Source organism: Oenanthe melanoleuca, chromosome 10 (assembly GCF_029582105.1).
Source record: "Oenanthe melanoleuca isolate GR-GAL-2019-014 chromosome 10, OMel1.0, whole genome shotgun sequence".
NCBI lineage: Eukaryota > Metazoa > Chordata > Aves > Passeriformes > Muscicapidae > Oenanthe > Oenanthe melanoleuca.
The window spans coordinates 360,052-383,988 of record NC_079344.1 but is presented as its reverse complement, the minus strand read 5'-3'; the positions used below and the strand labels follow the sequence as shown (position 1 = coordinate 383,988).

Below are 23,937 nucleotides of genomic sequence, written 5' to 3'. Positions count from 1 at the left end.
GCGGCCCATGTCAGAGGATTGCTAGGGAAGACAGTATGGATTAATCCTACCTCGAGTACAGGCAAACCCATTCGGGGGATTGCCTTTGCTCAAGGACCTGGATGTACTTGGTGGATAATGCAGAAAGATGGAACAACCCGCTGTGTACCTCAGGGAGATCTGACTGTGGGATGAGACAGAAGGAATATGTAAATGTTGAAGGTTTGAGCAAGTCAGAGGAAGTGTTCATATTGTGTTTAATGAGTGTATATCCCAATCGTGTGTCAATGATCACGATATGGGATAAGGGGTGGAATGTCCTGGGTTGGTGTTTTGACTGACTCCTCACCCTGCCCCCCTTGGCCATGAAGCTGTCTGCTCCCGGGGGAGGGGCCGCCTGGGCTCGGCTCTGTGGACTGGCCTTGGTTTTTTTTCTTTTTCTTCTTGCGGTGGCTCGCTTGGCTCTGGCTGCTGCTGCTGCTGCTGCTGCTGGCTTTTCGCTGCTGTGGTAGTAGTTCGTTGCCTGCTCGCTGTTGTTTAAGGCTTGCTGGCTGTTTTTTCTTTCCTTTTTCTCTCTCCCTTTCTCTCTCTCCCCCTCTCCCTTCCCCCCCCCCCCCCTCACCTCCCGAGGATCAGCACCAGCTCGCTCCGGAGGAACCCTGCGGCTGCCTCTGGACACCGGCCAGAGAAGCATCTCGTCCTTCTGGTGAAGATCGAATCGTCCACGTCTCTTTTTTTTCTCCCTCGGTGAAATTTTTTTTTTTGCATCTGGATCTGTGCTGGGAAGTGTTTCCCTTGTATGTGTTAATAAATAGGTTTTTTCCACTTTTCCCCCTGAGTGAAGTATTTTTTTCTTAAGTCTAGTGGGATAAAGAATTGGGGGTTTATTCCCTGGGGAGCTCTTCTGGGGTTTTTTTCCCCTAAGTTTGTCCAAACTAGGACAGTGTGGATGGCAAAATGAGCCTTAATAAGGAATAATTTGCTCCCTAGGGGAAAAAAATGCCAAATAGAAGCGTGTGGTATTCCCAAGCTGTACTTGCAGAGTCAGTGATGTTGCAGCTCTCACTCATCCCACGTGCAAACAGACCCTGGGACACCGGGACAGAGCCCGGGGACCCCAACCCTCCCCAGGGCTAGTGGAGGTTGTGGGAATCCCACCTGGGAAACCCCAAATGGGAAATCAAACGAGAACCGTGACAGTGGGAACAGAGAGACAATTCTGAGCGAGGAGTGAGCAGGAGTGAAGGGAGTGCGGGGTCAGGAGCACGTGTGGGGTCAGAGCTGTGCAGGGTCAGAGCTGTGTGGGGTCAGAGCTGTGTGGGGTCAGGGCTCTGTGGGGTCAGAGCTGTGTGGGGTCAGAGCTGTGTGGGGTCAGAGCAGTGCGGGGTCAGGGCTCTGTGGGGTCAGGGCTCTGTGGGGTCAGAGCTGTGCAGGGTCAGAGCACGTGTGGGGTCAGAGCTGTGCAGGGTCAGAGCAGTGCGGGGTCAGAGCTGTGCGGGGTCAGAGCTCTGTGGGGTCAGAGCTGTGCAGGGTCAGAGCTGTGCAGGGTCAGAGCTGTGCAGGGTCAGAGCTCTGTGAGGTCAGAGCTGTGCAGGGTCAGAGCTGTGTGGGGTCAGGGCTCTGTGGGGTCAGAGCTGTGCAGGGTCAGAGCTGTGTGGGGTCAGAGCTGTGTGGGGTCAGAGCTCTGTGGGGTCAGAGCTGTGTGGGGTCAGAGCTGTGCGGGGTCAGAGCTGTGCAGGGTCAGAGCACGTGTGGGGTCAGAGCTGTGCAGGGTCAGAGCAGTGCGGGGTCAGGGCTCTGTGGGGTCAGGGCTCTGTGGGGTCAGAGCTGTGCAGGGTCAGAGCACGTGTGGGGTCAGAGCTGTGCAGGGTCAGAGCTGTGCGGGGTCAGAGCTGTGCGGGGTCAGAGCTCTGTGGGGTCAGAGCTGTGCAGGGTCAGAGCAGTGCGGGGTCAGAGCTGTGCAGGGTCAGAGCTGTGTGGGGTCAGAGCAGTGCGGGGTCAGAGCTGTGCGGGGTCAGAGCAGTGCGGGGTCAGAGCTCTGTGGGGTCAGAGCAGTGCAGGGTCAGAGCTCTGTGGGGTCAGAGCCGAGCAGAGCCAGAGCCAGTATTTGGGCCCATATTGCAGGTGACATCCAGTGGCTGCGGGAAGCAGTGCAGCCCCACGGCACAGCGGGCACCGCACCCGGCACCGCACCCGGCACCGAACCCGGCACCGCACCCAGTACCGAACCCGGCACCGCACCCGGCCCCGAACCCGGCCCCGAACCCGGCACCGCACCCGGCCCCGAACCCGGCACCGGCCCCGGCCCCGAACCCGGCACCGCACCCGGCCCCGAACCCGGCACCGCACCCGGCCCCGAACCCGGCACCGCACCCAGCCCCGAACCCGGCACCGCACCCGGCGCCGCACCCAGTACCGAACCCGGCACCGAACCCGGCACCGCACCCAGTACCGAACCCGGCACCGCACCCGGCCCCGAACCCGGCACCGCACCCAGCCCCGAACCCGGCACCGCACCCGGCGCCGCACCCAGTACCGAACCCGGCGCCGAACCCGGCACCGAACCCGGCACCGAACCCGGCACCGCACCCGGCCCCGAACCCGGCACCGAACCCGGCACCGCACCCGGCACCGAACCCGGCTCCGCACCCGGCACCGAACCCGGCACCGAACCCGGCTCCGCACCCCACACCACTCCCCTCGCCAGGGCAGAATCCGGGGCTGCCCCTTCCCTGGGAGTGTTTCAGGCCGGGCTGGGCGGGTTTTGGAGCAGCCGGCCCGGTGGAAGGTTCGGGTCCGGTCCTGCCGGTGTCGGGGGGCAGGAACGAGATGCTGTGTGAGGTCCCTTCCAAGCTGCCGGGCACAGAGTTGGAATTTCGGGAAGCTCAGTGCGCTGCCAGTCCTGGCACATCAGGACAGGAGGCTGCGCCCTGCGGAGCTTGGGGGACCCTCCAGGGCCCCCCGTGCCCTCAGGGGTCCCAGCGGCTGAGCGATGTGTTCCGAGGTATTTGCAATTTCCTCCAACCTCAGGGGGATTCCCCGCCAGGCTCCCCCCTCCCCTCGGTGTTTAATAACAGAGCTGGGGGGACAGGCAGCACCGCTAAAGCTGCTGATGGCAGCAGCAGGGGCACAGGCTCGAGGGGCAGCCCCTCGTGGCTGCCACAGAGCCAGCACAGGACAGGACAGGACAGGACAGGACAGGACAGGACAGGACAGGACAGGAACTGCAGGTCTGGGAGCCGATGGGATCTCACAGCCCCAGTGCTCAGCCCCCAGCCCCAGTGCTGCCCTGCTCTGGGGACAGCAGCCCCTGTGCCACCTCGGGGACAGCAGCCCAGTGCCACCACGGGGACAGCAGCCCCAGTGCCACCTCGGGGACAGCAGCCCCAGTGCCACCTCGGGGACAGCAGCCCCTGTGCCATCACGGGGACAGCAGCCCCAGTGCCACCTCGGGGACAGCAGCCCCTGTGCCACCAAGGGGCAGCAGCCCCAGTGCCACCTCGGGGACAGCAGCCCAGTGCCACCTCGGGGACAGCAGCCCCTGTGCCACCACAGGACAGCAGCCCCTGTGCCACCACGGGGACAGCAGCCCCTGTGCCATCACGGGGACAGCAGCCCCTGTGCCACCTCGGGGACAGCAGCCCCAGTGCCACCACAGGGACAGCAGCCCCAGTGCCACCACGGGACAGCAGCCCCAGTGCCATCATGGGGACAGCAGCCCTAGTGCCACCATGGGGACAGCAGCCCCAGTGCCACCACGGGCACAGCAGCCCCAGTGCCACCACGGGGACAGCAGCCCCAGTGCCATCATGGGGACAGCAGCCCCTGTGCCACCACGGGGACAGCAGCCCCAGTGCCACCACGGGCACAGCAGCCCCAGTGCCATAATGGGGACAGCAGCCCCTGTGCCACCACGGGACAGCAGCCCCTGTACCACCACGGGGACAGCAGCCCCCTGTGCCACCACGGGGACAGCAGCCCCAGTGCCATCATGGGGACAGCAGCCCCTGTGCCACCACGGGACAGCAGCCCCTGTGCCATCATGGGGACAGCAGCCCCTGTGCCACCACGGGACAGCAGCCCCTGTGCCATCTCGGGGACAGCAGCCCAGTGCCATCACGGGGACAGCAGCCCCAGTGCCACCTCGGGGACAGCAGCCCGTGCCAGGCGCCCATGTCGGGAGCCAGCCGTGTTTACTCTGTCGGGATGTTCACACCCGGGAACTGCTCAGTTACACAATCACAAAACCAACACGGGACCGGGGCTCTGCTGCGGTTTTGTGCTTGCCCAGTGGCCGCTCCGGGACATCAAAGCCTTGGCTCCGGCCGCAGCCAGCCCCCCAGGCCCTGTCTGGCCGCTGGTTCCCACCGCGGGGGAGGTGGGAGCGCCCTGGGAGCCGCCAGCAGCGCTGCAGGGCTGGGCTGGCTGCTCCCTGGAGCCCAAGGATTTCCCAAAACTGCCTGAGACTCATCACAGCTAGGAGGAGGAGAAGGGCTGTGGCCATGCCCTGGCTCGAGCAGGGGGTCTTTGGGCAGGGGAGGTTTGGGCAGGGGGTGGTTGTCAGCCATGGACCCCTGGCACTCGTGCTCCTCCAGCCCTTTGCTGCTGCCCTGGTTTGCTGTAATCCTCTCTCCCACCCTCCAGAGCAGAGAGGACACGATTGTCACCATCCCCCCCTCTCTCCTACTCTCTGGGATGGCTCTGGAGGGCCAGATCCCAGGTCAAGGGGCAAAGGACGGTGTCCCAGCCCTGGGGACACAGTGCTGCCTCCCTGCACCCTGCCAGGTCTGCTGGCCCCATCACCATCTTCTGTCCTTTGAGCAGCAAATAAACCTGGACCAAAAGCAGAAGCAACAGTGGCCACATGCAGAGCCCATGGCCAAGATAGGCCTGCAAGAGTTCCCATAACTCCAACAAGATCTATAGGCATGTTTTATTTTGGAAAAAAAATACACTATTCCCACATTCCTGAAATGTCATCGTGTGCTCATTCCATGCTTGGGAAAGGGCGGCAGAGCCCTGGGAAGCAGGGAGTGGGGAGGAAGGAGATGCTGGGAGAAGGACAGGGGGGATTCAGGGCACCTGAATGAGCACAAGGCACTGGGATGTGTCACCTCCAGCCTTGTCACGGCTGCTGCCAAGCCCCAGTACCCCCACAAAGGGCAGCAAGCCCTGGCTGCAGGGCGGTGGGGCCAGGACGAGCTGCCCGGCACCACCCCGAGCTCCGGGGGTTCCTGTGCCGCTGACTCACACCAGGAGAATCTCTGGCCCAGCCCAGGTCCCCTCACACCTGCTTCAGGACCGTTCCCCCAGCAGTGCCACGGCAAGCTCACACATGCCCGGCTGGGAGTGGAGATCCGATTGCTCCGCTCCAGCCTCGGCGGCACTGGGGCTGAGCAGCAGGGCTGGCTGCTCCAGAGTGCAGGTGCTGGTGGCCAGGGCTGGTCATGGCCCCCAGACACCCTTGGCTGCGCTGTATGGCAAGGAGCGCCCGTGACTGAGCAGGACAGACCAGGCTCAGCTGCTCTCTCGAGCATTCGATGGGAGGAACCACGCAGGAGAGAAGTGAAGGACAGCGCGGGCACAAGGTGACACAGGGGAGCAGAGCACGGGATCACCCCTGGCACGGCCCCGTGAGCAGCTGGAGCAGGAGCCGTGGGACCAGACCCTTCCCGTGCCACCGGGATGGGCTTTTCCTGCACCCCCAGTGCCACGGCGGGCTGGGGACCGTGGGTGCCTTTCTGCAGCGTCAGACGAATCCGCCCGGCTGCACCCCCGCGATTTATTCAGCTTAATCCGGCGGCGGGCAGGTCCCGCCGCGCCCCGCCGGCCGGTGCCGGCTCAGCCCCGGGCCGGGGGCCGGGCCCTCCCCGCAGGGAGGGGACTGAGTTATGAAAGTTGTCAATGGGGAGTGTCCGGGGGGCTGGAGCAGACGGAGCCCAGGGGCGCGGGGCACTCGCTGCGGGCAGGCTGAGCTGCGCACCCCGAGATCCCCGCGGCGCTCCCGAGCCAGCAGAGCTGCCGGTGGCACCCCGAGATCTCCCGTCGGTGACACCCCGAATTGTCCCCTCGGTGGCACCCCGAGATCTCCCGCCGGCGACACCCCGAGTTGTCCCTTCGGTGATACCCAGAGATGTCCCGTCGGTGACACCCGAACTCTCCGGCCGGTGACACTCGAACTCTCCCGTCGGTGACACCCCGAGATCTCCCGCCGGCGACAACCCGAATTGTCCCCTCGGTGATACCCAGAGATCTCCGGTCGGTGACACCCGAACTCTCCCGCCGGTGACACCCCGAACTCTCCCGCCGGTGACACCCCGAACTCTCCTGTCGGTGACACCCGAACTCTCCGGTCGGCGACACCCGAGCTCTCCCTCGGTACCGCACCGGCTTCCTGCGGGTGACACCCCCCGATTCCCGGGGAGCGGCTCCTGAGGCCACTCTCGTGCCCTTATCACTTTTCCAGCCCAGCTTCTTGGCTCTAACTGTTGGACGGAGAACTGATAAGGGTATGCGGGTGACACGAGCACCGTCCTGACTCGCCGGCCCCTGCTGGCCCCCGGGCTATCCCGGCTCCGGCATCCTGTGCAGCTCCAGATGTTGGCTCAGGATAAACCAACCGACCGCAAATCAAATGCAGGGGATGCAGAATTGTCTTTTTCACTAAAATCCAGCAGGTCCCGTCACTCCGGGGTTTTCCCTTTCAGCACCTGCAGCAGGTCTCCAGCAGGAAAATGAATCTTTTTGGAACGGGTCTTGAAATGCTTCTTAATGTGTTACTGTTTGTTTGTGTTTCAGTGAGCTGAGCTTGGAATTCGTTGGGATCAATGTGAAGAATAATTACAAAAGTAAGAAATGAGTGTAAAACTCCTGTGCCCGGAATTGTTCCCGTTTTAAATTATTTATTCTCAACATTTCCCTGTTTTCTCAGGTGAGCTCCTGCCAGCCATCTCCAGCCACAGCAGATGAAGGAGATGATGAACACTGCAGAGGGTGAAGGGCACGAACCCCAGGATGAGGTAAGGGGGTGTCTGCTGGGCAGAGCCCGGCGCTACCACCCAGCTTGGGGTGCTGCAGCCCGTGTCCCGCCGTGCCAGGGCCCACAGGGGCTGCCCTGCCCGACAAACCCTTCACACGAGTCCCTTCACATGCCCATCCTCTTTTTCCCAGTTTCCCAGCTCTTTCCTGCCTCCCCTGCGGTGCTTTGCAGAGTGTGTGCCAGCACGCTGCCGTTCTGGGGCGCTTGCTCATGGCTGGGCAGAGGGAAGAGCCAGTACCAGAGGAGGCTTTTCCGTTGGGGACACGGAAAAACTGCTGCCCTGGCCCCCCATGAGCCCCCCAGCCAGCGACCACTGCAGCTCCCAAAAGCATCGCCACCCCCCAGAGCTGCCCAGCAGCTCCCTGCACACCCTGCCCCCGGCAAGGGCTGGAGGGGACCCCCCGAGCCTCACGGGGGCTGCCCCACGTCCCCTGGATGTCCAGGTGCAGGCAGGGCCCGAAGTCGAGGAGCAGCTCCGTGCCAGGCACAGGCTGGCCTGGGGAGGGGATGCACCCCTAAACCGCCCCCTGAGGATGCACCCCCTGAAGCCAGACCCTCCTCCTCCTGAGACCCCATCCTGACCCCTGCCCTGCCCCAGACACACTCACACCCCAGTTTGGGAGTCCGGGCCCCCCGGGCCCATCTGGTGGCCACAGTGCGGCTGCCAGGCACAGCTCCCGGCCCCCGGCTCCCTTTGGGGACCCCGGGCTGCCCCCCGGGGCTGTCCCGGCCGCAGCCTCCCTCATCCCCGGGATCCGGGCTGTGCCGTGAGACCCCGGGGAGGGCCGGGCCGGGATTTGGGACAGGCTCTGTCACCCCCGCCGATGGTTTTTGTCCCCCGGTGACTCCGGAGCCAGGCCCAGCACAGCGCTGGGCAGACCGCGGTGGGCTGGGGGCACTCGGGGGTGCCAGGACCGCTCTGCCACAGCCCCGCAGCCCCTCGGCCGCTCCCGCTGCCCAGCGAGTGTGAGGGGGCGGTGGAGCCGCTGAATGCACCGGGGGGAGAGGAGGGTCCCCCTGCCATCCCACCCTGGGCCGGTCAAGGGACAGAACTGGAGCGGTCGTGGCGCCCCTCGGCACCGGGGGCTGCTCTGGGAGCCCCAGACGGGCCAGGGCGAGTCCCTGAACCCCCGGGAACCCCGACAAGGATGGGGCGAGCGCCCGGAGCCTCCAGGAGCCCCAGATGGGAGTGCCCGCGTTCCGGCAGCGCTTCTGCATGAGGGGTTCATCGGGGGGCCGGGACCCCATGTGATCCCTCTGCAAACAGCCGCCGGCGGCTTGTCAGTGTGTATTTGGCTTTTCCCCGTGGCAGGTGGGGTGATGAGCCATGAAAAGACGGCTTAGCGCCGCCGGAAAACTCCTGAGGCAGCCGAATTCCCCGAGCCGGGGCAGGGGGGGCGGTGGCTGAGCCAGCAGCGCCGCTGCCGCCCCGAGCCCCGAGCACGTAGCCCGGGTATTAAAGTCCCGAATAGGAAATTCCACTTCTTCAGAAAAAAACACAGGAGCCGGATATTTCATAAGTGTCCCGGCGGACATGAAAGCCGCACCAGGAAATTTCGCTCAGCAGAGATATTAAAGTTGACGCAGCCCTTGGGGCACCCGCAGCCCGGCACAGGGCGGGGGACACGCGTGTGCTGCGGCCCCTGCACTCTGCCCCTCGTGTCCTGTCCCTGTCCCTGTCCCTGTCCCTGTCCCTGTCCCTGTCCCTGTCCCTGTCCCTGTCCCTCCCCAGCAGTGGCTGCACACCGCTGGCACCGCTGCTGCGGCTGCGGTACGAGCTCTCAGGGGTGACCCCGCAGATTTGGGGCACAAAGGGGCAGCAGCCGAGCCCCCAGCAGGGCACAGGGTGCCCCCAGGGCAGGGGCAGTGCCAGCCCGGGGGTGGCAGTGTCACCGGCCCGGGCACGGCGCAGCTCCGCTCAGCGCCGGGAGCGCGGCCCCCGCAGCTCCGAGCGCGGCTAATTGCGGGTTCCTGCTCCGCTCTGTCATCAAATACGGCTCCGTTCTCTTCCGACAGCACCGAGCAGTGCGAGCTCGGATCTTCCTTCCCCGGCCCCCGCTCCTCGCCCGCCTGCAGGCGCGGCACGGCGGCGGGCGGGGTCACCGAGGGGGCGCCGAGATTTGGGCTGGGAGGGACCGGGAAGATCATCTCGTTCCGTCCCTGCCGGGGCACGGACCCCTTCCATCACCCCAGGCTGCCCTAATCCCTGTCCAGCCTGGCCTTGGGCACTGCCAGGGATCCATCCCAGCCCTGAGACCCTCCCAGGGAACAATTCCTGCCCAGGATCCCACCCAGCCCTGCCTATGGCAGTGAAGCCATTCCCTGTGTCCTGTCCCTTGTCCCCAGTCTCTCTCCAGCTCTCCTGGAGCCCCTTCAGGCCCTGCAAGGAGCTCTAAGGTCTCCCCAGAGCTTCCTCTTCTCCAAGCTGAATTTCACCCCTCAGCTTTGGCTGAGTTAGGATCCACCTGCCCAGATCCTGGGCTTCATGTCTAATTCAATCTGGAGTCCCACACCTCTGCCATTCCCAGGGACCAGGCACTGGCATTTTCCTGTTGCTGTTCCCAGTGGGGATTCTCAGAATTAGGAGTTAAACACAACCCAAAGAGCACTGTAATGGCTTCTTGAGAGAAAACAAGTTCCTAAAATTAAAAAACCAAAACGAGAGAACAGAATATTTTTGCATTGATTTTCTTGCCATGAATATTTATAAAGCATAGTTTAATAATATTAAGAAAACACAGGGCAGGGCAGGGTGAGAGCTGTGGTCTGCATCTCCATCCCATGGCAAGGCACACATTGCACCTCAGTGCCTGTGTCCTGCCAGCCCCAGAGCTGCAGCACGGATTCCAGGAGCTCAGAGCAGGGAAACACCTATCCAAAAACCAGAAAACCCCCAGAAACACCTCCAAACCACAAGGAATTTATTGCCCACTGCCACAAGCAATAAACACAGTGCCCAGATTGTCCAAGTTGCTTTTTTTTTCTCTCCTCCAAATCACATCACATTCTTATGTTAATTGGTAAATAGTCACACAAATTGCACTGTCACTCCATCCCCTCCATGCCTGCCCAGGAATCTGTCCTGCCCCATCCCTGGCAGTGCCCAAGGCCGGGTTGGACAGGCCTGGAGCAGCCTGGGGCAGAGGAAGGTGTCCCTGCCACGGCAGGGGCTTGCAATGAGCTGAGCTTTAAGGTCCCTTCCCACCCAAACCCTTCCAGGATTCAGTGATTCACCCCTTACAGCCTCATCTTCAGCCACCCACAGATGTTCATTCCCTCCTGCCAGGACCTGATTTCCACCCTGGCATCAAGGGCCTTTCCAGCCTTTCGGTGTAAGGGCTCTGCTGCCCCTCTGGAGCACACCCGGGGGAAAAGCCCACCCTGGAGGGGCAAGGACGGGCAGATTGCAAAGGGGAAATCAAGGAGGAGTGCAGGGACAGAGACGTGTTGTCAAGGCAACAGCAACTGCAGGACAGCCCCACACTCTCAGCCCCACACCCTGAACCCCACACCCTGAGCCCCACACCTGTAACCCACACCCTGAGCCCCACATCCTGAGCCCCACATCTGGAACCCACACCCTGAGCCCCACATCCTGAGCCCCATATCCTGAACCCCACACCCTGAGCCCCACATCCTGAGCCCCACACCCTGAGCCCCACACCCTGAACCCCACATCCTGAACCCCATATCCTGAACCCCACACCCTGAGCCCCACATTCCCTCCTCCCTGGGTGCCAAAGGCCCCAGAGCAGCCCTGGCAGGGCAGCACTCGTGGCAGCACAGCCAGCCCTGCTCCCTGCTGGGCCCTGCTCCCCACGCACCCGTCCCTGCAGCAGTCCCTGCCAGGCCCTGACAGCTCCCTAAAGCTGCTGCACTATTTTTACCCCACGGTTGCTATAGAGACACCAGAGCCGCTCCCCAGGATGATGCAGCTGCTTTTGGGTGATGCAGTCTCTTCCAGAAGCACTGCATCACCTGCTGCATCACCTGCTGCATCACCTGCTGCATCATCACCCACTGCATCACCCACTGCATCACCCACTGCATCACCCACTGCATCACCCACTGCATCACCTGCTGCATCATCACTCACTGCATCATCTGCTGCATCACCCATTGCATCACCCATTGCATCACCTGCTGCATCAGTTACTGCATCACCTGCATCACCACCCACTGCATCACCCATTGCATCACCTGCTGCATCAGTTACTGCATCACCTGCTGCATCACCCACTGCATCACCTGCTGCATCACCCACTGCATCACCACCCACTGCATCACCCATTGCATCACCCATTGCATCACCTGCATCACCCACTGCATCACCCCCTGCATCCCCAGAATGTTGACCCCCTCCAGAATGTTGAGCTCCCCCAGAACCCTGAGCCCCCCAGAACTCTGAACTCCCCAGAACTCTGAGCCCCCCAGAACTCTGAGCCCCCCAGAACTCTGAGCCCCCCAGAACCCTGAGCTCCCCCATCCACGCCCAGCCCAGGGAGGGAGCGGGCTGTAAGGGGTGGAGCGGCCGTGCAGGGATGAGCTGGCAGGAATAGCTCACACAGCCCTGGGCGAAGCACCCGAAATAGACCCTGCCGGCAGCGGGTGCCTCGGGGAGATGGGGCTGGTTCAGCCCCTGCCACCCCCCGGGCCTGAGCCACAGCCCAGAGGTGCAGGAAATGGGATTTCGGGACCAGACCCAGCTCTGCTCAGCCGGGAGAGAGGAGAACATGGAGCCAACAGTCCCTCTCCACCCTGTCCCTGCTCCCGCAGTCTCAGCCCCTCAGGCATCACTGCAGCCCCTGGAATGCCCTGGGAGCCAGAGCTGCACCCCACAGCGACCAGGCAGCGCTGTCACAGCCCCAGAGAGCAGCTCCCCTTCCCCAGGCTGGGCCAGACTCCGACCACACCTCAGCAGTTTAAAGAAAGGGGTGGCAGCTCCCTGCCTGCTCATCCAGGTGCTGGGGCGGCCCCACAGAGCATCCAGCACCTCTGCTGTCCTCCTTAGTGACACACTGCATCACCTCTGCCCTGCCAGGAGAAGGGAGCCCCTGCCCAGGTGGGGTTTGGGCACCAGTGCCAGCCATGCCACAGAGGACTGGTATCAGCACCAGCACTCCCAGCACTGCCAGCCCTGCACACCCTGCTCCGTGCGGGCACAGCACCCTGTGGTGGCACCCAGCCACCTCCAAGCCACCCCACCCCAGCTTTGTCCCAATCTGACCATGTCTGGGGCCCCTCCTGCTGCCCCCAAGGCTGCACAGGCACTGCTGAGGCCAAAGCCAGGGCTCAGAGCCCTGCACAGAGCTGCAGCTCCTCAGCAGCCATCCCTGCGGCCCCGTTGCCATGGCATCTCAGGAAGACAAGGGGGATGAAGGAAGGTGGGCACATGGGCTCTGCAAAGCCAGGGCACAGCTGGGGCAGATGTGAGGCCCTCTGGCAGCAGGCAGGGCCCATTCCTGCTCCTCCACAGAGCTTCCACTCCCAGGACTGGCACAGTGGAGCTGGCACGGCCATGCCCCCTCCCTGCTGGGGCATCTCCCACCCCACGGACACCTGGAGCAGGAAAGGGAACCTCGGGTTGGAACATCTTCAAAAATGGGTCATTCCTGCTTTCCAGCCCGGGGTCCAGCACGGGTGACAGCTCACAGGAGCAGCAAGGGGCCAGAGGAGGAAGGGGCACCCGCAGGGGGTGTCAGCCCCCCAGCCCTGACTTCCAGCATCCTCCTAATTGCAACCATCAGGACCTTCCCTCCTCCCCACACCCACCTTGTCCCTCCTTGTTCCCACCCCTGGCCGTGCTGGGGTGCCCTGGGAGCAGAGCAGACACCCCTCCATGGCTGTGGCTTCCCCCCATTGCTGGCCAGCCTGGGCTCCTCCTGCCACAGCTGTCCCTTCTGAATCTGTGGCTTTCAGGAGTTCATTTTGAAGGCGTTTGTTTTGTTAAGGTGTTTATATTATCTTGGTTTTAGGAGTTCTGTGTTTATTTTCGACAAGTACACTGGTGTGCTCATGCATCAGGAAATGGACAGATAAATACATTTTTGGGGGGTTTATGGCCAGTTTAGGCAGGTACTGCAGAGGTTTGCCAAATGTTACCTAATGTATCAAGACTGACTTAATTCCTCTGCTAGCTCTGATTCTCATTGTCATCATCATCTCTGAATGAAGAGCTCTGCAATACTAGATTATATTTTATTAACCACAGGAGAAATTTCCCCAAATGTTAATGTGATACAGAGGGTGTGATGACGAACACCCTCACGGCTGTGAGGTCTGCAGAGGTGCTGAGCCACGGGGGTTTGGGTGGTCGGGGGCATCTGTGACCATCCCTCCGAATTCCCTCTTCCTGCTGGGACTGCTCTGAAAGAGAACCTAGGAAAGTGGAGGAAGCTGCTGGGAAGGCAGGTTCCTGCCCAGATGCGAGGTCTGGGGACAAGGAGGGCCGGAGAAGCAGCACAGTGCTGCTTGTCCCGGCCCTGAGGGCAGCGGGGAGCGGCACAGGGAGCGCAGCTCCTCCCGCAGGGCACAGAGCGCTCCCGGGCCCAGCTGTGCCCTCGGGCTCGCCCAGATGTGCGCTGAACACGGAGTTGTTGACATCGGAGGGGGCTCGGGGGTTAAATCCCCCTGCTCCAAGGGGGGACAGCTGAGAGCTCAAAGCGGTTCGGGGTCTGGAGAGCCCCAGGAGCAGGGACACGGACCCCACACGGACCCCAGACAGACCCCAAACAGACCCCACACAGACCCCAAACAGACCCCAAACAGACCCCAAACGGACCCCAAACAGACCCCAAACAGACCCCCGCAGCCCGGCCCTGCCCACGGACACCCCCGCTCGGGGGACACAGGCGCTCTGCCCGCACACCCTGCTCACGGTGCCCCCGCACACAGGGGACAGGGACACAGACCCTGCAGCCCCCAGAACACGGACACGGACACGCACACAGACCCCGCAGCCCCCGAGAGCACGGACAGGGACACAGACCCCCAGCACACGGACCCCGCACCCCCCCGCACTCGGACGCACACGGACACCCCCGCCCGCCGCTCCCCGCACCCACCTGCGGGCGGACGCGCCGCCCCCCGCGCCCTCCTCCTCGCGCAGCACCGGGCACCGGCACCGAAACCGGCACCGGCACCGGGCACGGGGCAGCGGCACCGGCACAGGGCACGGGGCAGCGGCACCAGCCCCGGACAGCGGCGCCGGAGCCGACACGGGCACCGGGCAGCAGGTACCGGGCCGGGCAGCGGCAGCACCGCAGCCGGGGGCGGCGGGAGCGGGGGCGCGGTGGCCGCGGCTGGAGCGGCGCGGGGGACACCGGTACCGGCAGCGGTGCGGGAGAACCGGGCGTCGGTTCTGCCCCAGTCGGTTCTCCCCGGTCCGAGGGTCCCCACGGGAAGGGGCGGGGGAGCTCGGGGGCAGGGAGCGGGACCACGGGCTGCTTTGGGAGCGGCAGGGAGCGATGTGGGCGCTGACCGCAGGTCCGGGGGCCGCAGGATCCCCGGGCAGGGCACGGAGGGGTGGGAAGGGCCGGAGGGTTGTGCCCTCCCCAGGGCCGCTCTGGGGGCACTGGCTGCTCGGGGCTCCAGGAACGCTTTGAGGAGTGAGGCGGGGAGCGGGGGCAGCAGGGGGGCAGTGGGGCGGGAGAAGCAGGGGGCAGTAAAACACAATAGACAGCACGACTGTGGCTGCTTCTCCTTCCCTCCGGCGGTGAGGGAGCAGAGATCCCGCCTCCAGCCCAGGAAGCCGTCAGGGAAGTTCACACCGTCTCCGGTGGGCTTCGAGTTGTGGCCCCCAGACCCGACAGAGACCACCAGAAGCTCCCTGATCTCCTGGGGATCCATCGGCAGTGTCTGCAAAAGGTGGGTGGGCATGGCCGGAGGGACAGCGGGATGAGGGCAGTGACCAGAGAGGCAGGGACAGAGCGGGGGGCTCTGCCCAGAGCGTGGCACCCCAGGAAAGCAGGGATAGAGAAGGGGGCTCAGCTCTTCTCCGTGGTTCTCCCCGCAGCAGCCACTGCCATCACCCAGGGGAAGCAGCAGCCATGGACGAAGTGACGGAGCTGGAGCTGGGGGGCAACTCGCTGCTGAAGGCCGTGTGGCTCGGGCGGCTGCGGCTGACCCGGCTGCTGCTGGAAGGGGGGGCTTACATCAACGAGAGCAACGACAAGGGCGAGACGGCGCTGATGGTGGCCTGCATCACCACGCACGTGGACCAGCAGAGCATCCACAAGGCCAAGATGGTGAAGTACCTGCTGGACAACAGAGCCGACCCCAACATCCAGGACAAGTCCGGGAAAACCGCGCTGATGCACGCCTGTATCCGAGGGGCGGGCGGCGAGGTGGTGTCCCTGCTGCTGGACAGCGGGGCTGACCCCAGCCTGGAGGATCACTCCGGAGCCTCGGCGCTGGTCCACGCCATCAATGCCGAGGACAAGGCTGTGCTGCAGCGCCTCGTGAACGCCTGCAGAGCCAAGGGGAAGGAGGTGATCATCATCACCATGGACACATCAGCCTCCGGCACCAAGACCGCCAAGCAGTACCTGAACGTCGCCCCTGCGCTGGAGTTCAAGGAGAGGGCTCCCCCGGAGGAGGGCACAGCCCCCTCCAGCGCTCACCCCAAAACTCCCACCTCAGCACCTTCCCCCGCCGAGAAGGACAGCAGCATCCCCGCCCCACACCCTTCGCACACCGGGGACACCGAGCCGCCCTCCCCGGGCCAGAGGGCTGGCGCTGCCCGGAGAGCCCAGCTGCCCCGGCTGAAGCGGCTGCGCTCGGAGCCCTGGGGGCTGGTGGCACCCTCGGTGCTGGCAGCCTCGAGTCACCGCGACGACACGCGAGTGTGCGCTGACAGCGAGCTCATCACGGGCATGGGCGACCTGTCGCTCTCCAAAAAGCCCTCCCTGACCCGCAGCAGCAGCAGCAAGGGGAGGGACCCCTCTCTGTTCCCCCCAGTGGATGAGCAGGCGGCGGGGCCACTGGCACGGAAAGGCGCGCACGAGAAGAGCCCGGGCAGCCACCCGTGCCTGTCCCGGAGCGCCACGGTCCCGGAGGAGCCGGAGAGCGGCAGCGCGGCCGCGGGGATGGACACCCCGCCCTGGTGGCGGCCAGGCGCCGAGCACAGCGGAGACCCCCAGGGCACCGAGGCGGGCAAGGGGCCCTCGGACAGGAGGAAGCTGAGCGGGTCGCACCTGGCGCTGCTGGACGGTTCCTGCGGCTCCCCCTCGGGCAGCGCCAGCACATCGCCCAGCACCGCCCGGCGCCGGCCGCCCGGCCTGCTGGAGAGGCGAGGCTCCGGGACTCTGCTGCTGGACCACATCTCCCACACCAGGCCGGGGTATCTGCCCCCCCTGAACGTGAACCCCAACCCCCCGATTCCCGACATCGGCTCCAGCAAAGCCCCCTCCCCGCTGGCGGCTGGGCTGAAGCCGCTGGTGCCCCTCACGCCCAGCTCGCCCCGGCGGGGGGATCTGAGAGCCCACAGGAAGCTCCTCCGCAGACATTCCATGCAGGCAGAGCAGATGCGGCACCTCTCCGACTTTGAGGAAGTCGTGGCGCAGTAGCCGTGTCACCGTTTGTTCGCGGGGAGGTGGCCAGAGCCGCGCTGTCCCCGCAGGAACCGGCCGGTCCCCGCGCAGAGCGGGCACTGGCTCCGGGGACACTCTGGTGGCCGGGACGTTCATCCCTGAGCCCAGGGGCTGAATCGGGAGATCGATCCCCCGCCGTCCTCGGTCGCCAAGCTCCGTGCCGAGGATCCCACCCGCCGTTCACTTACTCCTCACTAGCCGCAATCCGCTTTTCTTACATCCCGCTCGTTCTCTCACCGAACCCCCTCCAGGAGCCCCCGGTGGTGAGCTCTTCCTCTCTCCCAGGAGAGAGCTCCGTGCTGCGGGGGCTGAGGAGCAGGGGCACTGCCCGGGCACGGAGCTCCGGGAGAGGGAGACAATCCTCCACCTCCGGGACTGCCGAGCTCGGCTGGCTGAGCTCACCGGCCCAGCCGCAGCCTCGTGGGCTTGTCTCGTCTCTGAAGCGTCTGAACTTCAGGGGGTTCATTCCCCACCCCGCCGAGGAGCTCTGGGTTCAGGAAACGGTGAATCCCCGGGCAGGGCAGTCCCAGCCCGGCTGCTCCGCCAGCGGCGGGGAACCCGGGATGCCGAGGCTCCGAGGGCGACCCGGGCTGACCCCGGGGTCTCATCCCACCGGGAAAGTCGCAGCCGAGACCCCGCTGTGCTCTGAGCCGGGCAGGGAGCCCCCAGCCCCACGCCCGATGTGCCGTGACAGACTCCATCCCTCCGAGAATGCGTTTATTGCGAGCCCGCCCGCCGGGGTGCAGGGGCAGCTATTGGGGGGACGCCGTGGCCCTGCGGAGATTTTTGCGCTAGTTTTGCACTGCATTAATAAAGCGCTCAGCTTTGGATGGAGGCTGGTCTCACCGTGGACCCGACAGCAGCCGGGCCAGGGGGTCCCCGGGAGCGCCGAGGGGATCCCGGGATGGCCGGAGTGCTGGACCCGGAGATGCCGGGATGGCCGGAGTGCTGGGCCCGGAGATGCCGGGGGGATCCCGGGATGGCCGGAGTGCTGGACCCGGAGATGCCGGGGGTTCCCGGAGTGCTGGGCCCGGAGATGCCGGGGGGTTCTCGGGGTGCCGGGGTCGGTGGAGCGTTCCCGGGATCCCCGCCCCGGGGCCGGAGGTGCCGCCCCGGCCCGCCCCGTTCGCAGCGGAAGCGCCACGTCAGGGGGGCGGTGCGGGGCCGAGCCGGGCCGAGCCGGGCTCGGTGCGGGGCTCGGTGCGGGACCCTGCGGGGCTGAGCCAGGCTCGGTGCGGGGCCGTGCGGATCGCGATGCCGGGCTCGCTGCGGATCGCGATGCCGGGCTCGCTGCGGATGCTGTGCCTGGCCGCGCTGCTGGGAGCGCTGGGGGCCGGCGGCACGGAGCTGACCCTGGAGCTGCCCGACAGCGCCCAGCGCTGCTTCCACCAGGAGCTGGAGAGCGGCATCAAGTTCAGCCTCGACTATCAGGTACTGCCCTGCCTGTACCTGCAGGTACTTCCTGCAGCCCTGCATGCTCCGTGCCTGCACCCCCTGCCCGTACCCCTGCCAGGGACCCCTCCCTGGGCACCCCTTCCCATGTCTGGTCGTGCCCGTGTGCCTGCCTGTGCCCCAGTGCCCGTGGCCCCTTGCCCACAGCCCTGCCCATGCCCCGCTGTTGTCTCTGCCCGTGCCACCTGCCCGTGCCTTGCCCACACTCCCGTCCTGTGCCCTGCAGAGCCCCCGGCAGGCAGGGCTGCAGTTCCCCCCTCCCATGCACACCCCAGCTCCCTCCACGCTGCACTAGGAGCTGTTCCCAACCCCAGCCCCGTGCCCAGCAGTGTCCACCTGAGAGCCAGCTCTGGGATGTGCCCCATCAGCCATGATCCCCAGATCTGGGTCATGAGGGCAGTCCCTGTCTCCAGGGACCCCACTCGAGCCATGGGCACCCCACCTGAGCTGCTGACTCAGGTGCACAACGTCCCCAGGGCTCCCCTGGCCTGGGCCCATCCCTGGGCAGGTGCCCGCTGGCCTCTCTCACGGCTGTGGGGCCGGGCAGGGTCAGGGGGCCCTTGCCACATCGCCTGGCGTGTCCCATCTGAGCACACGTCCCTGCTCAGGTGATCAGCGGGGGACACTACGACGTGGACTGCTACGTGGAGGACCCCAACGGCAAAACCATCTACCAGGAGACCAAGAAGCAGTACGACAGCTTCTCGCACCACACCGACCTCAAGGGCGTCTACACCTTCTGCTTCAGCAACGAGTTCTCCACCTTCTCCCACAAAATTGTCTACTTCGACTTCCAGGTGGGCGATGAGCCGCCCATCCTGCCCGACATGAACAACCGCGTCACTGCCCTGACACAGGTGGGTCCCGGGAGGGAGGGAGGGAGGGAGAAGGGCCCTGCCAGCCCCCGGGGAGCCGTGTGGGATGGCAGTTGGGGACCTGTCCCCTCCTCCTCGCTGGATGCAGAAGTGCCAACCGCCAGCCAACGGCCCCAGCACACACCACATCCTCTGCCTGGCCAGGGGGGCTGTGCTGGGCTCCCCTGGCTGCCACAGCCCATGGCCAGCCCACGTGGGGGAATTGCATCAGCCATTCCATCCTTGGTGTGAGCCTTGGGCTGGGCTCCGGGTGCCACCCTCGATGGGGTCTGGCAGGGAACCTACAACACAGACACTGCAGTCCTGCTCTCCAGTGTCCTGGCACGGCCCTGGGCTCCCTCAGCTGTGCCATGGCAGAGGTGACAGGGCTCTCCTGTCCTTGTCCCCAGCTGGAATCCGCCTGTGTGACCATCCACGAGATGCTGAACGCGGTGATCGACTCGCAGACCCACTACCGGCTGCGGGAGGCGCAGGACCGCAGCCGGGCTGAGGAGCTCAATGGACGCGTCTCCTACTGGTCAGTGGGGGAAACCCTCATCCTCTTCGTGGTCAGCATCGGGCAGGTGATGCTGCTCAAGAGCTTCTTCACTGAGAAGAGACCCAGCAGTGGCAGGGCTGGCACCTAGAGCTGCGTGTGTGCCCGAGGGGAGCGGGGATGGGCGGCCCTGGGGTCGCACTTTGCCTCCGGTCCGTGCCGTGGGTGGGCGGGGGGTGGGAGCAGGGGTGACCCTGCTGAGCTGGGAGACACAGGCATCGCCCAGCATCACCTCCCACCTGCCCTGTCCCCTCGCCTGGCCACCCTGTCCCCCTTCTCTGGCTCTCTGGGAAGCAGCTGGGACCAGCAGCAGCACCAGCACTGGGGCACCCTGGTGACTGTGACGTGACTGCCATGACCACACTGCCCCTCAGAGCCCCGTGCAGCCACCGAGGGGATGGGGCACTGCTGGCCCATCTGGGGCACCACTGGCCCACCTGGGGCACCGCTGGCCCACCTGGCACCCACGCAGTGCCCTCAGCCCCAGGAGAGCTGCCCCTGGGCTGGGGATCTGTCTGCACCCCAGCTGTCCTGTGGTGGGCAGGGTGCTCTCAGCCACAGCAACAGCAGCATCCAGCGAGGGAAGGCTTTTTGCTGGCTGGTCCTCTGGCTCTAGCAGCCCCTCCCCTCCAGCATTTCTCAGGCTGGCAGCAGGTGGTGTGCCCCTTCCAGCTGGTGTTTTCATACTCACACCAGTCTGTGCCTGAGGCTCAGCCCCTCACACATTCCCCCATCCTGTGGACACCCTTTGCCAAGGCTGCTCCATCCCTGCCCCAGAAGCACAGAGGACCCACACACACACCTGGGACTGCAGCCCCTCATTCCCTGGAGCCCCACAAAATGGAGATCCCCCCAAGAGCCTGGGGTGACACCCCTGTGCAAGACCTTGGAGTGGCTGGTGTGCTGGTGCTCAGGTCCTCAAGCAGGTGTGAGATCATTTTTCAGAGCTGCAGCAACTCCACTTGACTTTTACTTTGCCGCTTTGAAATAAATCCCTGCAAGCATGGCTGGCACTGCCGTTTTTGGGCACAGCTCCTGCCTCCTGCCTTGCCCCCTGCCCTCTCCAGCTGAGCTTGCTGCTGGCACAGGCTCTGGAGCCAGAAAGAGCCCTCTCTCTGTGCCCTGGTGTGAGGCTGCACTGTCCGGTGGGATGTGATGGGTTCCCACTGAGGGAACCCCCAGGCAGAGCCCAGCTCCCTGCTCCCTTTCCTGAGGCTGGGGGATGCCAGGGCAGTTCTGCTGGGCTGTCCCTCCCTCTGGCACTCCCCTGGTGCTGGGGCAGCCCTCGCCCAGCTCTCTGAGCCCCAGCAGCTGTGCTGGCTCCACCATCAGCGCTGGCCTTGGGAGGAGTGGCCCGTGTGCCTCCCGGCAGCCTTGGGCAGGGCCAGCAGCTCCTGTTTGGAGCAGAGCCCGCAGCAGCAGCTGGCACTGCCCCCGTGGGACACAGAGCCCCGTGGGGACGGGCAGGGAGGGGAGCACCCAGCCTGGCCAGGCTGTGGGTGGCCTTGGATGCCCTTCCTGGGGACTCTTGGTGGGGACAGGGGCAGCTGTGACCCCAGTGGGTCCGGGGCTCTGGGGACACCAGCTGGGGGACACGGGGAGGACAAGAGGTGGCCACAGGACATTTTATTGCTGTTCAGGGCACAGAGAAGGGAGAGGGGACGGGGGCACTCCCACCAGCCCCAGGCACTTGAGGGAGCAGGGAGAGACCAGCAGTGGCTCCATCCCCCTGGACTGTGCTGCCATCCTGCTGCCCTGAGCACTCCCGCGGTGTCACAGGGAGCTGCTGTGACAGGAGGTGTCCCTGGCAGCCCCCCGGGACCCCCTCGCGCCCTGGGCGCCCCGCCGGGCCGGCAGGGAGGAGGCCGAGCAGCGGAAGGAGCCGGTGGCCGGGGAGGGGGGCTGGGCCGGGGGGCCGTGCCTGCATGGGCAGCCCCAGCGCCCCCGGAGGGGGATGGTGAACAGCCCGTAGGTGATGGGGTCCAGGCATGCGTTGAAGAGGCCGAAGATGAAGAGGATGTGGCTGAGGGCCGGCGAGACCCTCTCCTCCATGGCGCGGGGGCAGAACCAGTGCCAGAGCCCCAGCAGGTAGTAGGGGGTCCAGCAGAGGATGAAGGAGGAGACGATGACCAGGCTCATCCGCAGCATCCGCAGCCGCGCGCGGGGGATGTTGTTCCTGGAGCAGCGCAGCGACGCGTCCTGCGAGGAGACTGGAGGGGAAAACGGGGCTGGCTCAGCGACCCCGGCCCTGGGCGAGAGCTGGGGGTCCCCGCAGAGCTGCCGACAGGAGCTGCCCCGGGCACGGGCACTCACAGAGGCCGGAGCCCATGCGGCGGGAGATCTCCAGCAGGATGCGGGCGTAGCAGCAGACCATGATGAGCAGCGGCAGCAGGAAGAGGCAGGCGAAGCCCAGCATGTTGTACAGGGTCTCGTGCCAGCGCCGGGGGAAGCTGCCCCGCGTGGTGCACTGCGTGAAGTTGTGCGGGGGGCGCAGGGTGATGGTGCGGAACAGGAACAGCTGCACAGGAGAGGGGACAGAGCTGATGGGGTTTGTGCCTCCCGAGCCAGGGAGGGCACTGGAGCCCGAAGCAGGGACCCCTCAGAGCCGCAGCCTGTGGGGTGGGAGCTGTTCTGAGCCCTGCCCTGGCTCTGGACAGCGGGCAGAGCTGGGTGAGGGGGATCCCCGCCGCTGCCGCTCTGCTGCCAACCCGCCGTGCCCACCCCACGGGGCTCTCCGTGCCCACCCTGCGGGTCTGGCAGCGAGCCCGGCCAGCGTCCCCAGCCCCCCGGGGCTCTGTCCCTGGGCTCTGTCCCCGGGGTCGGTACCTGCGGCACGGCCAGCCCCGCGCTCAGCGCCCAGGCCGCCTGCAGCATGGCGCGGTTGCGGGCGCGGGCGCGGGCGATGGCCAGCGGGCGCAGGATGGCCGCCTGCCGGTCCAGGCTGATGACCACGGTGACAAAAGCCGAGGCGTACATGGCCAGCAGGCGCAGGTACATCAGCAGGCGGCAGGCCAGGTCGCCCGCCCGCCACTGCAGCGTGATGTTCCAGACGGCGTCCAGCGGCATGACCAGCACGCTGACCAGCAGGTCGGCGGCCGCCAGGTGCCGCAGCAGCAGGCGGATGTGGGGGCGCCGGCCGCTGCCCCGGCCCCCCACCGCCCGCAGCACCGCCAGGTTGCAGCCGGCCGAGAGCGCGAAGAGGGCGAAGGTGACGGCCACGCGCACCTGGGCGGCCGCGGAGAAGGTGGGCAGGCGCAGGGGCTCCTCGCCCTCCTCCTCCGGGGGGCTCCAGGCGCAGCTCCACTCACGGGGGGGGATGCTGGGGGGCTCCACGCTGGTGTTTCCCACTGCAGGATGGCCCCCACCTGCCGCAAAGGGGCGGTGGCAGCCCTGGGGTGGGGGCTCTGGGAGGGGCAGCACTGGGGGTCCTGTCCCCTAGAGCCCCCCTGCCCAGGGCCCCAGTGCCGACATCACATTTCTGAGCTCGCTTCCCTGTGCTCCATCCTTGCCTGCTCGCTGCGTCCTGCGGCAACCCCAGAGCCTCCAGCAGCCCCCAGAGCCCCTCCATGCCCCCAGAGCTGTGGGGTCCCTGGCGCCAAGCAGGGCAGAGGAGGACAATGGCAGCTGAGCCCAGCACGCCACCCACCCCAGACCATTTCTGCTGTGCCCCTCTCCCTGCCCAGATCATATCTGGGGGGTGACCCCACCCAGCCCCAATCGCGCCCTGAGGACCAGACGCCCCTTCCCCCGCCTCACCTGCATCCAGGGTGTCCTGCCTGGCGTTCCCCAGCCGGGCCATGGCAGGGCCGATGCTCTGTGCTGAGGGCTCCTGCATGGGCTGCGGGGCACGAGGGGAGCGGGGCAGGTCCTGGGCAGGTGCTGCACGGAGCCAGCACCGGCAGCTGCTGTGGCGTGGGCGCCCTTGGCGGCTCTGAATGGTCCTTGACGTCGCCAGCAGCTCGGAACAGCACGGTCCTTCCCTGCCACCCACGGCACACGGACACACACGTAAGCGTGTGTGCTGCTCACCCGTGGGACGTGCCCCACAGCTGTGGGAGGGAGCCCCAGCCCAGGGGGACGCTGCTGCTGCCAGGGCTGGGTATCAGAGCTCACAAGGGCTCCTCGCATTGAGGTGCAGCATTTGGGGGGCCCAGGGGCCCACAGTGCCTCCTCCCAGCCCTGTGACTGCCAGCCGCTCCCCCAGACTGGGATCACCCCCAGGGCAGTGTCCCCATGGCTGGAGCATGTGCCCAGGTCCCTTCAGCCCGGCCGGAGAGCAGGGGCTGCAGCCTAGGAGAGGGCAGGGCAGGGCAGGGGGCTGCTTTACATCTCAAAGGCTTGTCTCCCGTCCTGTCACCGCCCCCTCCGCCCCAGCAGAGGATATTAACCTCATTAGAGAGTCCTTTCACACTCCGTGGGGTTCATTAACCCCCCGCCCTTCACCCCAGACCCCAGAGCTGGCAGGAT

General features: G+C 65.5%; 3 protein-coding genes across 3 annotated transcripts; 2 read left to right on the top strand and 1 right to left on the bottom strand.

Moving 5' to 3' along the window:
* The first annotated feature begins 14,974 nt into the window (after positions 1-14,974).
* On the top strand, positions 14,975-17,666 carry ANKRD34C (ankyrin repeat domain 34C). The gene has a single exon (XM_056499869.1). It carries the CDS (start codon positions 15,067-15,069, stop codon positions 16,582-16,584), a length of 1,518 nt encoding a protein of 505 aa, XP_056355844.1. The 5' UTR covers positions 14,975-15,066; the 3' UTR covers positions 16,585-17,666.
* Positions 17,667-17,738: 72 nt separating this feature from the next.
* On the top strand, positions 17,739-20,476 carry TMED3 (transmembrane p24 trafficking protein 3). Its single transcript, XM_056499942.1, has 3 exons — positions 17,739-18,039; positions 18,669-18,917; positions 19,325-20,476. Exons 1-3 carry the CDS (start codon positions 17,863-17,865, stop codon positions 19,559-19,561), a joined length of 663 nt encoding a protein of 220 aa, XP_056355917.1. The 5' UTR covers positions 17,739-17,862; the 3' UTR covers positions 19,562-20,476.
* Positions 20,477-21,243: 767 nt separating this feature from the next.
* LOC130257456 (gonadotropin-releasing hormone II receptor-like) lies at positions 21,244-23,269 on the bottom strand. The gene is made up of 4 exons (XM_056499983.1): positions 23,227-23,269; positions 22,297-22,835; positions 21,784-21,988; positions 21,244-21,680 (listed from the first exon to the last, which is right to left on the bottom strand). The coding sequence occupies exons 1-4, from the start codon at positions 23,267-23,269 to the stop codon at positions 21,244-21,246; spliced, it is 1,224 nt and encodes a 407-aa protein (XP_056355958.1).
* Positions 23,270-23,937: the final 668 nt, after the last annotated feature.

Coding starts and splice junctions, on each gene's coding strand:
- ANKRD34C (XM_056499869.1), top strand. CDS start 15,067: ATGGACGAAGTGACGGAGCTGGAGCTGGGGGGCAACTCGCTGCTGAAG.
- TMED3 (XM_056499942.1), top strand. CDS start 17,863: ATGCCGGGCTCGCTGCGGATCGCGATGCCGGGCTCGCTGCGGATGCTG. Junction 18,040..18,668: donor AGTTCAGCCTCGACTATCAG/GTACTGCCCTGC, acceptor GTCCCTGCTCAG/GTGATCAGCGGGGGACACTA. Junction 18,918..19,324: donor GCGTCACTGCCCTGACACAG/GTGGGTCCCGGG, acceptor CCTTGTCCCCAG/CTGGAATCCGCCTGTGTGAC.
- LOC130257456 (XM_056499983.1), bottom strand. CDS start 23,269: ATGGCCCGGCTGGGGAACGCCAGGCAGGACACCCTGGATGCAG. Junction 22,836..23,226: donor GCAGGACACCCTGGATGCAG/GTGAGGCGGGGG, acceptor CCTTTGCGGCAG/GTGGGGGCCATCCTGCAGTG. Junction 21,989..22,296: donor CGGGGCTGGCCGTGCCGCAG/GTACCGACCCCG, acceptor TCTCCTGTGCAG/CTGTTCCTGTTCCGCACCAT.